Source organism: Poromitra crassiceps (assembly GCF_964638095.1).
Source record: "Poromitra crassiceps genome assembly, chromosome: 11".
Classification (NCBI taxonomy): domain Eukaryota; kingdom Metazoa; phylum Chordata; class Actinopteri; order Beryciformes; family Melamphaidae; genus Poromitra; species Poromitra crassiceps.
This window is the reverse complement of record NC_139643.1, coordinates 27650626-27668125: the sequence shown is the minus strand read 5'-3', so window position 1 is coordinate 27668125 and position 17500 is coordinate 27650626. Positions and strand designations below refer to the sequence as shown.

The following is a 17500-nucleotide window of genomic DNA, read 5'->3' as shown; positions in this document are numbered from 1 at the left end:
CTGAGTTAGCTAGCTTACAATCAACCGCTCTCTCTCTGTGATGTAGGAGTGTCTGAGTTAGCTAGCTTACAATCAACCGCTCTCTCTCTGTGATGTAGGAGTGTCTGAGTTAGCTAGCTCACAATCAACCGCTCTCTCTCTGTGATGTAGGAGTGTCTGAGTTAGCTAGCTTACAATCAACCGCTCTCTCTCTGTGATGTAGGAGTGTCTGAGTTAGCTAGCTTACAATCAACCGCTCTCTCTCTGTGATGTAGGAGTGTCTGAGTTAGCTAGCTTACAATCAACCGCTCTCTCTCTGTGATGTAGGAGTGTCTGAGTTAGCTAGCTTACAATCAACCGCTCTCTCTGTGATGTAGGAGTGTCTGAGTTAGCTAGCTTACAATCAACCGCTCTCTCTCTGTGATGTAGGAGTGTCTGAGTTAGCTAGCTCACAATCAACCGCTCTCTCTCTGTGATGTAGGAGTGTCTGAGTTAGCTAGCTTACAATCAACCGCTCTCTCTCTGTGATGTAGGAGTGTCTGAGTTAGCTAGCTCACAATCAACCGCTCTCTCTCTGTGATGTAGGAGTGTCTGAGTTAGCTAGCTCACAATCAACCGCTCTCTCTCTGTGATGTAGGAGTGTCTGAGTTAGCTAGCTCACAATCAACCGCTCTCTCTCTGTGATGTAGGAGTGTCTGAGTTAGCTAGCTCACAATCAACCACTCTCTCTCTCTGTGATGTAGGAGTGTCTGAGTTAGCTAGCTCACAATCAACCACTCTCTCTCTGTGATGTAGGAGTGTCTGAGTTAGCTAGCTCACAATCAACCACTCTCTCTCTGTGATGTTGGAGTGTCTGAGTTAGCTAGCTCACAATCAACCACTCTCTCTCTGTGATGTAGGAGTGTCTGAGTTAGCTAGCTTACAATCAACCGCTCTCTCTCTGTGATGTAGGAGTGTCTGAGTTAGCTAGCTCACAATCAACCACTCTCTCTCTGTGATGTAGGAGTGTCTGAGTTAGCTAGCTCACAATCAACCACTCTCTCTGTGATGTAGGAGTGTCTGAGTTAGCTAGCTCACAATCAACCACTCTCTCTGTGATGTAGGAGTGTCTGAGTTAGCTAGCTCACAATCAACCACTCTCTCTGTGATGTAGGAGTGTCTGAGTTAGCTAGCTCACAATCAACCGCTCTCTCTGTGATGTAGGAGTGTCTGAGTTAGCTAGCTCACAATCAACCACTCTCTCTGTGATGTAGGAGTGTCTGAGTTAGCTAGCTCACAATCAACCACTCTTTCTGTGATGTAGGAGTGTCTGAGTTAGCTAGCTCACAATCAACCACTCTCTCTCTGTGATGTAGGAGTGTCTGAGTTAGCTAGCTCTCAATCGACCACTCTCTCTGTGATGTAGGAGTGTCTGAGTTAGCTAGCTCACAATCAACCGCTCTCTCTGTGATGTAGCCATGTTTACAGCCATGACTTTGACATCCTGCTCTAAATATAATAAAACTGCACATTTTGAGACCACTTTGACCGATGGTTTCCTCATTTATTTGTTTCAATACAATCTGCATGCAATTGATCTTAGTGAGTATGTTTAAAAATGTACATCTAAAGTGGACTAAACTTACAATGACTGCAACCGTAAATCTCTAGCCTGAACTGTACCACCAAGACAGTACCTTTTGTAGGCTTACCCAGAAATCAATGGGATTGTTGTATGGGGATTTCTGTGAAATGCTTGAAATAAGATCTGTGGTTAACAAAAGTTTATGAAACAGCAACGTTTGTGTTCAACGAGATTATCTTCACAGTGAAGATGAAGTGCTGTCGCCTCACAGCAAGAAAGGTCCTGGGTTCAATTCCCGCCTGGGACGATGTGTCCCCATCATCCCCATGTCCTCTGGGGCCTACAGGTGGTGTCGTCAAAAAGGGCCTTTCTGTGTGGAGTTTGCATGCTCTCCCCGTGTTTCCTCCAGATCGGAACCCCCCCGCGAAAAATAATAATAATAATCTTCACAAACGAGGACCACTTCTATGACTTTTGAAGCGTTTTCTGAAAAAAAATGAAGCTTTTTCAAAAAAATCATAAAAAGTGGTCCTCCTCGTTTGTGAAGATGATCTTGCTGAACACAAACTTCACTGTTTCTTTTTTTTTGAAATTCTCTTTTTATTATAGAATTATCAGGTCCATTATACATTTCACACATTTTCCTCATTGTATCCATCTTTTCATCATGCTCAACCATGTACAAACATCCTACCCAATCATTCCGATGTCAATTCACATAATGATGTTGTCTTACATTTTTATACTGTTACTGACCATTACTCCCAAATGTTCTATCCTATGTCAATAACTTACTTCAATAATCCACATTTTTATAGTGCTCGAAACCGAGCAATGGGGTGTGACAAACTTCACTGTTTCATAAAGTCTCGTTAACCACATACCTTATTTCACGCATTTAACAGAAATCCCCACACGAAAATCCCATTGCCTTTTCCACGTACGAGCCGGCAGTGCCCCAGTACGTCCGGACTCATTCCTGCGGCGCTCTATGGTTACAGGTTCAATAGTAAATAGTGTCAGGGCCAATATAAGCAACATGGCAGCTTCATCATCTCTTCATGGATTGCTACTGCACTTTGCTCCTAGATTGTGATCGTGTCAAAACCTCATAACTCCGCTTAGGATTTCCCAATTTGTCCACGTTTCATTACCCTGAGATAAAGCCAAATGATGAAGTACTCTAAGGCCATGTTCACATTACAGGTACCGGTAAATCCCATTTGCTGATAAAGTCATTCATCATCATTATCTTGATGGGTTTCCCAAATCTGATTTGGGAGTGTGTCCGCACTGCCACAAATCAGATTTTCAAGTCGGATCTGTGTGTCCAGACCTAAACGGCCTATCTGCATGGGTTGCTATGGTAACAACGTGGGCGTGAGTAAATACGTACGTTGGTGACGTGGTTTTCCTGCGCAGAAGCATTTGATGATGAGTTGCGAGCGACGTTCAAATCGGATTTGGTGGATCTGCGCGTCCGTCCGCACTGAAGCCACATCAGCCAAAAGCACATTTGAAGCAGATTGGAAACTACCTATGTGGTTTGGGACAAGTGACACAAATCAGACTTGGAGCGTCCAGACTCATAAAGCCAATCTGGATAAAGTCATTAATAGGTCACTAAAGTTCACAAATCGGATTTGACCTCCTGGTCTGAACATGGCCTAAAAGGTCAAATTGACATTGATGCGATAAATCGGCATTTCTCATGGAGGCATGTACCTTTTGTGGTTGGTCACTTTCTGGTGTATCTCTGAAGCCACTGGCTTGAATTGGGCCAAATGTGAGCGGTGTGAGTGATGGCTGTTATCATTCATATCCGGTATATCCAAAGTTGTGGCTAAAGTCAGTTGAGCACAGGTCAATAGAAGCCAAGTGATCGCTTTCCTGTCATTGTCTGTGTGGAGCGGATGCACTCGTCTGACAGGAAGGAGTCTATTACAGGGAAATGGCAACGTGTGCACGTGTCACAGCCAGACCTGAAAGCTTTGGCCTTATGGCCGCATTTCCACCGCTGGCATCAGCGTGGCCCCGCCCAGCTCGTCTCGCTTTTTTCTCTCATTCCACCCATCAAAAACGTGGACAGCCCGGGTTGAGTCGGGGTTTAGTCGTGCTAGTTTTGGTCCCTGCTTTGTTGAGGTTCCAGCCGGTACCATACGGTGACGTGAAAACACTGCAGACGGCTGATTGGTCAGGCAGAATCGTGTTTACTGTATCTACTGTCAATGCTGCACACCAGTTTAGTGGGGCTTACCTTATCTTCTGTTATTTCCATCAGTCTTTTGTGTTGCTGCCTTCGGCTCTGGTGAAATAAAATCGATCTCCTTGCTCAGCTTTAACATGGCGGTGGTTTTCAATTGTTTTGAGAGAGAAAAAGTCCGCTCCTCGGGAAGCCCTTTGTAGTTGTGTGCTACGTCGGCTCCGCTAGGCCGGAGGCGGGGGTTTAGTGAAGCCGCGGTCTTGCCTGGTGAGTTGCCGCCGGGGTAGTGGGCTGGCTTCCCTTCTCCCCGTAGCGTACTCCCGTCCCCCGCGCAGCGCATGCATGTGAGTTTGAGTAACAACAAAGTGATATCCATTCTCCTAGCCGATTGTCACATTTGCCCATGTACACTCTAGGTCATTTAGAGGCACCAGTATTTCATAACCAGTTTAAAAGTTCTGTGTATGGATTTAATTTGAACGTTATACGTTATAGGCTACTTCGGCTATGGGCGGAGGACAGATATGCCGTCGCTATGACGACCAGGTGTGGGCGGAGGCGAGTAAACTTGCTATGGAAACAGAGTCTATATCAAGTAGAGACGAGTAAGACCAGGTCGAGTAGAGCTGTACTTTGCTGTTATATGTGGTGGAAATGAGCCATTAGTTAGCATAGCTTTAGCTTTAGCCTCCACATTAACACATTGACTGCCAGCCCTTTTTTCAATGCTGTAGGTAGGTTCTGCCAGTTTTTTTTTTGAGGATTCTGGCTCATTTTACAAGAGCCGAGGATTCTTTTCTGTTAAGACTTCGTGAACACCAATCATCTAAAAAGAACTAATAGAATGTGTGCTTTCTCTGTCTAAAAGAGTTAGTTTGTAGAGTTAGTAGTTATGTAGATATTAGCCGTTGAGTACAGCATGGTTTCAGAGATTTTCAGAGAGTTTTGAGATAAATGGATTTTTAGAACCACCTCACGTGCCTGTGATTATGGGTGCCCTTGGGCAAGTCTGTATACTGTATTGTGTGTGTGTGTGTGTGTGTGTGTGTGTGTGTGTGTGTGTCTCCAAACTCCTCCCTCCGTCTGTGCTGCTGCTGCTGGCTCCTGCTGGCTCCGCGGCCCGCTCTCGGGCAGTCTGGATTACTGTAAAACGGGCTCGTTCGTTTCTTGAGGTGTCGGCTGAGAGCTTTGAAGAAGCTTTTGCGATTCTGGTCTTATTTATGCTCAAAGGTACTCGAGTGTGTGTGTGTGCGCGCGCGTGTGTGTGTGTGTGTGTGTGTGTGTGTGTGTGTGTGTGTGTGTGTGTGTGTGTGTGTGTGTGTGTGTGTGTGTGTGTGTGAAATCGAAAGCGTTTTCGCCCAGCTATTTCCTTGAAAATTAGAATGGCTTTCTCCCGCGGACCCGCGGCTGTTTTTTGCTCGGCTTTCTCTCTGTCTGGAGAGCACTGTCGCCACCATCTGGTCGGTAAAATAGATTATACACGTTCTCTTCCTCCAATATTGGTATAGGAGACCTAAAAGGGGTTGATCGATGTCCCACCGTCAAAAAAAAAAAATGTTTATGTAAGCCGAGATATCTCGTCCTTGGCACTCAACGGTTGGATTATGTAAGCCGAGATATCTCGTCCTTGGCACTCAACGTGTTAACAGTTGATTGATCAGGTTGATCAGGCGGTGACTAATTGATGTGATTGACCGCATAGTGATTTCATAGATATTTATCTAAAGGCTCTTTGGATTGTTGAACTTATCTGGATGTATTGTCATGTCAGGGCTGCCTGAGTGATTTACAGTTTCCCCAATGAACTACCAGCACATACTGTACCAGTAGCATTATACCAGCAACAATGTGTCCTTACATATAGCAACAATGTGTCCTTTTCTGAAGATCAAATAGACCCCCACCCCCACATTTATTTATTTATTTGTTTGTTCGTTTGTTAATTTATTTGTTTGTTTATTTGTTAATTTATTTGTTTATTTATTTGTTTATTTATTTGTTTATTTATTTGTTTATTTATTTGTTTATTTATTTATTTATTAGTTTGTTCGTTTATTTATTTATTCTTTGTGGCAGGTTAGGGGGGGACGCACAGAAAGCAGGTCATAAAATCACAGTGAACAAAATAAGAATACAATCATTTAGTTAAGTAAATCAATTTGTGCCTGTATTTTCTCATCATAGCATGGTCACCTGACCTGACTCCTCTTCTGCTGCTGCCTCTCTCAGGTGTGCAGGTGTGCATTTGTCACATGCCACACTGTAAAAACACTGATACCAATGTGTACAGTACAGATAATAGTTAAATAATCTGAGAATTTTGCCCAATCTAGCCTTGAAGTGAGTGTGGTGCTTTTCACTCCTGACCTGTCCATTTTGCATTACATGATTTAATACAAATGATGCAGACTCAATCATAATTTTCTGGAAATTGACATAGATGCAATATTATGCACAGCAGCATACTTTGGTTGATGAAAGCACACACTTTAGCGGGCCACTTTATTTAGTTTAGCGTTGATTGAAACGGACTCATCAGTGCTGGTGAGGTATTTGGTATGTAACCGTAGCCAGTCAACATGGCCGGGCCTTTTTTTACACGGACATCAGCAGTTACTGTAGTGTAGTGTAGGCCATTCCTCAGCTGCTCTGTGGGGTCCATTCTCTGACATGCCCTCCGCTGGGAGCTATCATGTTCTTGTTTTCCAGCCAAGCGATAAAAAGCTGCGATTTTATTTTCTTCTTCTCTCCCATCAATCCATAAGACAATAATAAAAGAAAGAAGAGATAAATTCAACGATTACCTAATTAATGCAAGAATTATGACACTGTGTGGACATACAAGATGTTACACCTTCTCTCCATTTTCTTAATTTTGTGCCCATAATGTCGATTTCAGGGTCATTGTTGGAGCTCGAGGGCTTCTGGTAATTTCCTCGTCTGTTTGAAGGAGGAACGAGGAACAGATGTGACTGCTTGTCCCATTGTGTTTGTCTGCTCCTTTGCTCCTGCTCAGCTTGTGATGTTAAATCCATATCGCACCAGAGATGAGTTGACAGCCAACAAAACAGACGTCTTACGTTAGCTTTCCTGCCTGTCTGTCTATCTAGGCTCAACGCGCTTCTGCTGTAACTTAATTGAAATCCAACCCGAACCTTCGGCGTTGTGCGTTTAAAACATATCGAACCTTCAATATACTGTATATATTTTTTAATGATCAAATTAAATATGTAAATATCCTCATCATTTGAAATACACTAGTCACTTCATGTGCTTGGAATCCGTGTGATGAAAGCACGCCCAAAATACTCATCCTCTTCAGATGTGGGCGATAAGCCAGTGAGATGATGTGTCGTTCAGACGGAGCAGTGCGCTCCAGTTGACTATGAAACAATGCGCTCTCTGTGCTGCTGTCATTTGTGGAAAGTGGAACTAAACTTTGTGTGTGTAACATATCAAAACCAATCAAAATATCTCTTGGCAATCTTTTATCTGTCTATCTGCCTCTCTGACTGGCTACCTGTCTGTCTTACTTGTCTATCGCCCTCTCTGACTGGCTTACCTGTCTGTCTTATCTGTCTATCGCCCTCTCTGACTGACTACCTGTCTGTCTTAGATATTCGATAAAAACTTTCTGAACATAACACTGTGAATTCAAAATACAAACAAAACAACTGATATATATACATATATATATATATACAGTGTATATATATATATATACCGGTATATATATATATATATATATATATATATATATATATATGTACAGTATATATGTGTGTGTGTGTGTGTGTGTGTGTGTGTGTGTGTGTGTGTTGGGTTGTGGAATGAAAGTGTGTACACATAAGATTTAAAAACAAGCTGATAGCAGGTAGAGCGTCAGAATCCATCTGTCTTTCTGTCTGTCTGTCTGTCTATTTGTTTGTATTGATATAGGATCAACTTCTATTACAACATGTGAAAATCAGCGTTGTGTATTTGGAAAGTAAACAACAAAAGTGCCTAAAATAATCCATCTCAGATGGAGCAGTTTGAGTTTGGTGGAATATGAAACAATGCGCTCTCTGTGCTGTAATTGGTGGAACATGGAGCTTAGCTGCGTCTACACAACATGTGAAAAGGCAGTGAGACACATGAAAAAGCCTTTCAAAGACAATCACTTCCCCGGGCGGGCGGGCGGGACAGCGGGGACAAATCAATGAAAGATGCGGAAGAAACCAGCCTAATTAGTTTGACCACCATGTCATTCGAAACGGCATTAGCAATAACAAATCAGAAAACAATCAAAGATGAGAACAAAGATACATTTAAGGCCTAGTGTTTCATGGTGAAAATGATTGAAAACGAATTTGAGCGGTGTGTGTGTGTGTGTGTGTGTGTGTGTGTGCGCGCGCGTGTGTATTTAGGTGGCAGTGAGATCACTTAGCGTGCACATGTAGGCACTTTTCATGGCGTGCGTGCTATGTCTCTCTCACTCACACATGCATGTCTGTGTGTGAGAGACACACAGACATGCATGTGTGTGTCTCTCACACACACATGTATGTCTGTGTGTGTGAGAGACACACACATGCGTGACGCACGCACACGCGCGTGTGTGTGTGTGTGTGTGTGTGTGTGTGAGTGAGTGAGAGAGAGACACACACACACACACACACACACACACACACACACAGGGGGAGAGTCAATGAGTGAGTATTTGTGTGTGAGTGAGACACATACACACACACACACACACACACACACACACACAGGGGGAGAGTCAGTGAGTGAGTATTGTGTGTGTGTGTGTGTGTGTGTGTGTGTGTGTGTGTGTGTGTGTAATCATGTACGTCAGGCCGTCATGAATGGTGTGTTTGAGACAGAGCGGAGTGTGGAGTTCCTCGGGCCGGACCAAATTGGAAACAGAAAAACAAACATTCCCTAGGAACCCCCGCTCTCCAACCGCCTCCCCCCCTTCCCCTCGTCTGCCGGCTAGTGGCGCAGTCCAACCTGTCTGGGACAATGTAACGGTCTATAGCCGGACCGGACCACACACATACGTGGAGGGGGGTCGGAGCTAGGGAGGTGGTGGAAGCGGTGGTTTGAGGGAGGAGGTTGGAGGGGAGGGGCGTGCAGGGGGGAGACTTCAACCACAATGACAGATGGAAAAACAGACAGAAGAAGGATATGAGAGAGGGCTTGGTGATGGACAGATGAGGAAGAGAGATAGACAGAGAGAGAGATGGACAGGGGGAGGAGAAAGAGAGATAGACAGAGAGAGAGATGGACAGGGGGAGGAGGAAGAGAAAGAGAGATAGATGGAGGGAGATGGATGGTGGGAGGAGATGGGTATGGAGTCAGGGAAGAAGTGAGAGGGAGAGGAGAAAGTTGACGGTCAGATGAGAAGTGGAGAGGGGAGAGAAGTGGAGAGGGGAGAGAAGTGAAGAGGGGAGAGAAGTGAAGAGAAGTGGAGAGGGGAGAGAAGTGGAGAGGGGGAGCTGAGATAAGTGGAGCTGGAGAGAAGTGAAGAGAAGTGGAGAGAAGTGGAGATGGAGAGAAGTGGAGTGGAGAGAAGTGGAGAGAAGTGGAGAGGGGAGAGAAGTGGAGAGAAGTGGAGAGGGGAGAGAAGTGGAGAGAAGTGGAGAGGGGAGAGAAGTGGAGAGGGGAGAGAAGTGGAGATGGAGAGAAGTGGAGAGAAGTGGAGATGGAGAGAAGTGGAGATGGAGAGAAGTGGAGATGGAGAGAAGTGGAGATGGAGAGAAGTGGAGAGGGGAGAGAAGTGGAGAGAAATGGAGAGGGGAGAGAAGTGGAGAGAAATGGAGAGGGGAGAGAAGTGGAGATGGAGAGAAGTGGAGAGAAGTGGAGATGGAGAGAAGTGGAGATGGAGAGAAGTGGAGAGGGGAGAGAAGTGGAGAGAAATGGAGAGGGGAGAGAAGTGGAGAGAAATGGAGAGGGGAGAGAAGTGGAGAGGGGAGAGAAGTGGAGATGGAGAGAAGTGGAGAGAAGTGGAGATGGAGAGAAGTGGAGATGGAGAGAAGTGGAGATGGAGAGAAGTGGAGAGGGGGAGCTGAGAGAAGTCATTGTGGACACATGAAAAAAAGTCTAAGGAGAAAAGCAGAGTCATGTAAATGAGCAGCAGCAGCTCGGCTGAGTCACAGAGTTCCACAGGGAAATATTTACAATCACTCATTCTCTCTCAGGGAAAAAATAACTACTAATTTTCTCTCTCTCTTTCCCTGATGTGCGTACTAGTAATGAGTCATCATCCTTTCTTTCTTTCTTTCTTTCTGAAACACTTTTACGTCCCACCCCCCAAGCCCTAACAAGGGATGCGATTATGTGGTCAATCATGTAATAACCGGAAGCACTTCACATTGACGTGTGTGTGTGTGTGTGTGTGTGTGTGTGTGTTGGGAGGAGGGGGGGGGGGGGGAATTTCAAAGTCAGCTTTTCACAGCCAGGAGAGAACATCAAAACTGAAGCGCATGACCTTTCTCTGTGTGTGTGTGTGTGTGTGTGTGTGAGAGAGAGAGAGAGAGAGAGAGTGTGTGTGTGTGTGTGTGTGTGTGTGTGTGAGAGAGAGAGAGAGAGTGTGTGTGTGTGTGTGTGTGTGTGAGAGAGAGAGTGTGTGTGTGTGTGTGTGTGTGTGTGTGTGTGTGTAGTCTTCATCGTTCGTAGTGAGATGACCGTTTAGTAGAGCTAAGAGAGGGTTGTTAAAATTAATGTTCTCTCAAATACAATACGTTTAACACAGTAAAACGTTCTGATGCTCTTGTCGAGGACACTGTGACATTGCCTTGAGAGACACAGAGGGTCACCTGGGGACGCGTGACGGCACATTCCAAAAGAAGGGGGGGGGGGGGGGGGGGAACAGTTATATACACATCTTGGAGAAAATAAATAAATACTACCTGCATTTTGCAAGCCAAGATCTTAAGATGGGAGGGTTTTAAAATGACTCATAAATTCACTAATGGCCCATAATGTGTTTCACTTTCACGCCAGCAATCTCCCTCCCTCCGTCCCCCCCCCTCTTTCAAATAGTGAATAGCCTTTCTAATTTCAGATAATGAAACACCTTATTTCTAACACGGTTGGTTGTTGTAATAGTGAATCAGTGTGAGAGCAGAGTCCAGACTGAGTTAGAAGAACCCACTCTGGGATGTGGTCCGGACCGCACGGAACCACCACAGACACAGACAGGTATCCTGACTGAGATATGTGTAGTGGTTAAGACCCCCCTCACCTTAAGAACAACATGGACGCCCCGCTGGCCGGGGCGAGGATGAAACCCTGCCACACACTGGCTGTGCGGCCCTCTCTGTAGGAAAAACATCGGCACAGGGCATGCAGTGCTGCGTGCAGCCTGCAGGGGGAGCATTAAGCATTATTAATCAATAGTTGTGTGTCCAGAAAGTGGACACCCTGAAACTGCAATCGTACGTTCAATATGTGGGCCTCGACGCTATCAACGAAAATACAACCATGGCTCTACAATTCACTAAGAAGCAAGTTCCAAATATAGTCTGCTCTAATGTGTGTGTGTGTGTGTGTGTCTGTGTGTGTGTGTGTGTGTGTGTGTGTGTGTGTGTGTGTGTGTGTGTGTGTGTGTGTGTGTGTGTGTGTGTGTGTGTGTGTGTCTGTGGGTGGGTGGTGGTGCGTGCGTTTAGACTTGAGACTATTCTCTTACCCGCCACAGGCACACACACAGACACACACACACACTCACACACACAGACCTCTACTCGCGGACACACACACTGTCAGAGTGACCGAAGGAAACTGGCTTCGTATAAATACAGACTCAGATTTAGATTTGTGGTCAGAGATGGATGGAAAGAACAAGAGAGGATGGCAGAGAGAGAGAGAGACAGAGGGAGAGAGAGACTGTTTGTGTGTGTGTGTGTGTGTGTGTGTGTGAGAGAGAGAGAGAGAGAGAGAGAGAGAGAGAGAGAGAGAGAGGGGTGGGAGAGACTGAGGGTGGGGTGATTTTTGCGGTTGGGGCAACAAAAGGGGGAACCGAGAAGGAGCGAGCGAGTCTTGACATTTAACACTAGAATGACTGAATAAAGAAAATAAAAAAATAAAATCCTCCGTGGTCACATGGTCACGTGGTCACATGGTCACGTGGTCACATGGTCACGTGGTCACAGAGCCTCACAGCCTCTGGAAATCTCAGAATTTTTTACTTGACAACTTCTTCCTGGAAGTTGCTCAGAGATGACGGCCTCTGGTCGCTACGCACAGAGAGATCAATATTGAAATGGAGTGAATAATACTTTCGGAGAGAGAGAGAGGGAGATTTGCCGGTGCCATTGATTGCCATCGTTGTTTGCTAATTCGGATTGATTTCCCTTGTCGTTATTATCACCGATTCGTTGGCAGTGTGCTCTATTCAGAGCTCCCATTGAACCGAGTTCAGAGAGAGAGAGAGAGAGAGAGAGAGAGAGAGAGAGAGAGAGAGAGAGAGAGAGAGAGAGAGAGAGAGAGAGAGAGAGAGAGAGAGAAACAGGAAGTGATGAAGGTGAATTTGAAAGCAGACTGAGTACATGACTAAGGTGGTGTCTGTGTTCTAGACCATTCTTGGACTGTACTAACCAAACAGGACTTCTACTCTACTTCTACTTCTACATGAACGTGCCCTCTCGTCTCCCCCCTTTTACGCTGTTATTGTCCCAAAAGGCTTTGCTTTGTAAATGGAACTGGCTGCTTAAACAAACGTTAAATAACGACAATAAACACGGTCACATTGTAAAGCGAGGCTGTAAACAACATGGCCTGCAGGACTGGGTGGTGATGCTCCGCACATTCCTCCTCCTGTCCTGTGGAATGTAGATTTGAGAGGAAACAATAGCCTTTATATGATCAAGTTTTCTCTTTAAATGCTTCAGCCTGTTGACCGGCTCTCCTGCAGAAAAACCTGCTTTCTCCAGACGCTTTTTCTTTGTACGAATCACTCGAGCAAATGTGGGTTGATTGTTTTTCCCCCCCTTCACTGACACACATATTTTTGATATTTTACGATACGTTATGAGTGGTTTGGCTTGGTGCCAGGGCCTTGGAACATTTTCTGCATGTGGAAGGCCGTGTCAGCTGTCAGATACACTGGGGGGGGGGGGGGGGGGGGGGGAAGAAAAACGAAAACGGCCAAATTGGAGAATTTGGCTGAGGTTTGAGCGGGGCACTGACAAGTATTCCTGCTCACCGTGTGCCTTTGATCGACCAGTCAATTTGGGTGTCTAAAAAAAGTCTTCTTTTACTCTGGTGTCTAAAGTCTGGACAAAATTGGTTCCCGTAAAAGGAAAATGTGGAGAAAATGTCTGAAGTCTGGATCAAATGGGTTCCAGTAAATGGTGCAAAAAATATGCCCATTTCTAAGTTCTAACATGATTTGTCTTTCTGTCACATTCCAGGTTGTTAAGGTGATGGTAACCTCTCGACAGCCGTGAGTCACCCAGGAGCTAAATCAGAATCATGTAAAAAAAAAAAAAAAAATACACGCACACATCGGACAACACCCAGAGCAGCGTGCGACACACACTTCTGACAGGGATCTACAACAGTCCATCAAATCCATACGTGCGCTGCCCAGCTGTTAACCATAAGACGAGCAACAACCCAGGAGCAGAAGGAGCCGACGCTATATGGAATATAAAACTTTCTAAGAAGAAGAAGAAGAAGAAAAAGACGCGGAGAGGTTTGGGCCCTGATGTGTGCGGGCCGGCCGGCGCTGTGTGGGAGCTAAGTGGACCTGATAGAGAGATGGAGGGATATTAAACGTGGGCCCTGGCCGACACCACCTGCTTCTCATTACCGTGTGGAGTACGGTGGAGCAGTGGACGTGGGACCGCTGCGGCGCGCGCGGGGGTACAGCGGGAGCAGTGGACGCGGGGTTCGAGAGCAGCCCGCTTCATCGGAACCCATGCCAAGCCCTGGAGTCAGCCATGATGCTTTTATAACCTGATGATCAGCAGAGGTAGGATCATATCGCTTTCCACTCCGTTATCATCTCTCTGTAGCATTTATCCTTCAACAAGCTGAGTGAGAACCTTCAATAACCTGACAAGCTCTGATAAAGTAGGATGCTTTAATAACATTGGATACCTTTAATGAAGTAGGAGGTAAGCTTGATAATCAGTGTTTATTTATTTGTTCTCATTCAGTTTCTCTCATCCTATTTGTTGCTATGTTGTTTTACTAACATTTAATCATTAGAGGCGGGATGATATATATTTTCTGTATTCATTATCTTGGGTCATTATTACAGGCCGTGATCACTTTAATATGCTGATAGTTGCTAGAGGATGTATTGTTATTGTTTATCCATTCGTTCTCATTGACTACTATTAGTTCTCTGTCCATGGTGGAAACAGAACTTCTAAGTAGTTTCCATTCGTTATCTCTGTTAATTAGTTGTGGAAAATCCAGTTGAGTTTGCACACACAGTTCCACAAGCAAATACGTAGGTGACATCCTGTAGTGTTAAGATTTAATTTGTACGCATCACTCAGAATGTGTTGTCAGAGGTTAAAAAAAATAAAATACATTTCATGTCATTTTTATAAACATTTCCTTACACTGTAAATATTTATTTATTTATCATCTGAGTGATTACAATCAGTGTTTGTGTGCATTTGTGTGTGTGTGTGAGAGAGAGAGAGAGAGAGTGTGTGTGTGTGTGTGTGTGTGTGTGCGCGTGCGTTATTTTGTAGCACAGTGACTATTACATTTTAATTTATGATTTTTAAGAATTTAATCTCTACAAACTATAAAAAACTATATAAGTATAAAACGACATGCATCACTTTATATCACACACACACACACACACACACACACACACACACACACACACACGCAGAGTTTTAATTGGCCTCCTAACTCTCAAAGCACGAGCACTTTTTTCAGGCTATGTAGATGAGCAACATTGCCTCCAGCAGCAATGGGAATAGGGAATAGGTTAGTGAGACTGAATGGCTGCTGCTAAAAATGTCAGTGTATGCAGAGACAAAGGCCATGTTCACATTACAGGCAAATCTGATTTGCTGATAAAGTCATTAATCATCATTATCTTGATTGAAAAAATTTGTTTTTTTTAAAAATATCGATACTTGGCGTCCAAATATGGATACAATATCGTCAGGCAACATATTGCGATACTATGGTGTATCGATTTTTTCCCCCACCCCTACAAATCAGATTTGGCCTCCTAGTCTGAACATGGCCAAAGTGTTCTGAGCGTGCTGAAGAACTGCTCTGAGGTCAGTTTATGCAGAGACAAAGCGTTCTGAGCATGCTGAAGAACTGCTCTGAGGTCAGTTTATGCAGAGACAAAGCGTTCTGAGTGTGCTGAAGAACTGCTCTGAGGTCAGTTTATGCAGAGACAAAGCGTTCTGAGCGTGCTGAAGAACTGCTCTGAGGTCAGTTTATGCAGAGACAAAGCGTTCTGAGCGTGCTGAAGAACTGCTCTGAGTCAGAGGTTTGGGACGAATGGACTCTCTGCGTTGCCCATGTGTTGTGGTGGCCTTACGTGCTAAGCTTAGCTGCTGTACTTCTGAGGGGTGGAAAACCCTTCGGTTGTACAAAATTATGACTCTGGTCTGTTGTGAAATACACACACAAACACACACGCACTTAATTGAACTATACTACTATAATGGTATCTGCCTCTCAGTGTCCATGATGCTTAGATTCAAACGTCAAGAAAACCTTATTGTCCATCAATGCATATAGCTCATTTAGAGATACAATAAAGTACATATAAGAACATGAGTGCACGTCAAGAGACAAGAAAGTGCATGTTGTAAAATGTCATGCAGTTAAAAAGTTGTATGCTAAGGTGTATGCTAGGCTAGCTCAACTCAGCTTGTAGGTTCCTACATGTACTGTAGGTGTTGACAGTGTTGCACTCTGGTCCAATAAACCTGGTCAGCTGATGAAGGCCCTCCCGCTCAGCGTAGTGCCACCCACTGACCCACATATATCTGTAACAGATGTTTGGCCTGATCGGCTGGGCTCACATCGGTGTAAGAAATAAAAATAAAAATATAATCAAAATAAAAGAAAATTGGGCAACTTTTGCCCGCACTGTCTAGAAAATGTGGGCCTTTACAAAGTTTTTGGGGCAGTTAAAAAATAAGTAATAAATGCATTGAGTTGCTAAAGCATAGAATCAGAATCAGAAAGACTTTAATGATCCCCGGGGGGAAATTGGGACAGGTTACAGTAGCTCGCACTCAGGAACACAACATAGCATAAAATAAACAGTAGTAAAATGCGATAAGTAAGCGATTGTGTGTGTGTGTGTGTGTGTGTGTGTGTGTGTGTGTGTGTGTGTGTGTCTGTTTTCGGTCGTCTTCTTCTTCCAACCAGCTTGCAGGTGCCGAGTGTGTGTTTGATGGAAGGACGTGGAAATTAAATGAATTGAATGAAAATGAAATCATCCAAATCGTGGGGGGCAAATCTTCCCCTCAATCACGGTTTTTAGGGGCATTCTGAGATTTCTTGGGGCATCTTTGCACCCTCAACTCCCTACACCGGCTCACATGTACAGTAGTTGCAGTAAAAGATGGCGGGAGCTGTTAACAGGCCTATTTCTTCTTTGCTAAGCTTCACCTTCAAACCAGCATGATGCCGCCTGGTGCTCCCATGTGGCTCGACAAATCATCTCCGCTTCAAATAATCTCAGCTTCAAATAATCTCGGCTTCAAATCATCTCGGCTTCAAATCAACTCAGCTTCAAATCACCTCAGCTTCAAATCATATCAGCTTCACATTCTTGCACATAACAACATCAGCAAACGTTTGCAGCACGTGGGAAACAGCAGCGGTGTGGGGTCCCGGCTGCGTTCTTCAACACAACGTTGTCTTGATGTTTTCATGTTTGATGACATGCCAGCCTTTATTGTAGGTTATTCAGGATGCAGGACACATTGAATTGAAGTTTTTCTATTGAACTAAGAGTTATACTGCCGCTCCGTTCTAGAAACACTGCTACATTTAGCAAGTACACACTTGCTTGTGCATGCATACATGTACTGTGTATACACACACGCGCGCGCACACACACACACACACACACACACACACACACACACACACACACACACACACACACACACACACACACACACACACACACACAGTACACACACACACACACACACACACACACACACACACACACACACACACACACACACATACACACACATACAGTACACGCACACACATCACACACTAGGGCTGTCACTTTTGTCTCCAGGGTCTGAAAAGTTGTCTCGAGTTGGATGCAGCCAAGTTTGTGAGGCAGTGTTGTGACTGTGAGCGTCCAAGCTAACACGTCGGGCCGATGCCCGGTGGCCTGGCCTGCAAAAAATAAATAAATAAATAATTAATTAACCAAAAAACTTAGAATATATTCGAACATTTTGTGGGCAATTAAAGTTTGTTCGAACTTTATTTTGGGAAAAAGTGACAGCCCTATCACACACACTTGCATTTGTAATTAAAACCAGGATATAAATGTACACACAAAGCTGTGGTGGCTTTGTGGTTGAGCTGCTAGCCTGCTACATTAGCCATGGTTATAACATGAATGTCCAGCAGTATATCAACACATACACCGTCCACCAAAACACTACTTGCATTAACTTGGCCATATGATACATGTTGGCGGAGATGTGTTATTGAAGTCTTACTGTGTTTGGTCTCACTGCAGCCATACTGGGGGGCATTGGGGCGTTATTTTACCTTCCCGCCTGCGTTGC

General features: G+C 44.6%; 1 protein-coding gene across 1 annotated transcript in view; it reads left to right on the top strand.

Annotated features, from left to right (window-relative positions):
- trps1 (trichorhinophalangeal syndrome I) overlaps positions 1–17500 on the top strand; it is a 206162-nt gene that overhangs the window by 19413 nt on the left and 169249 nt on the right. Inside the window, exon 2 of the mRNA XM_083646814.1 lies at positions 13145–13707. Coding sequence (XP_083502940.1) covers positions 13695–13707 — 13 coding nt within the window. The 5' untranslated portion in view covers positions 13145–13694. The remainder of the gene's footprint in view (positions 1–13144; positions 13708–17500) is intronic.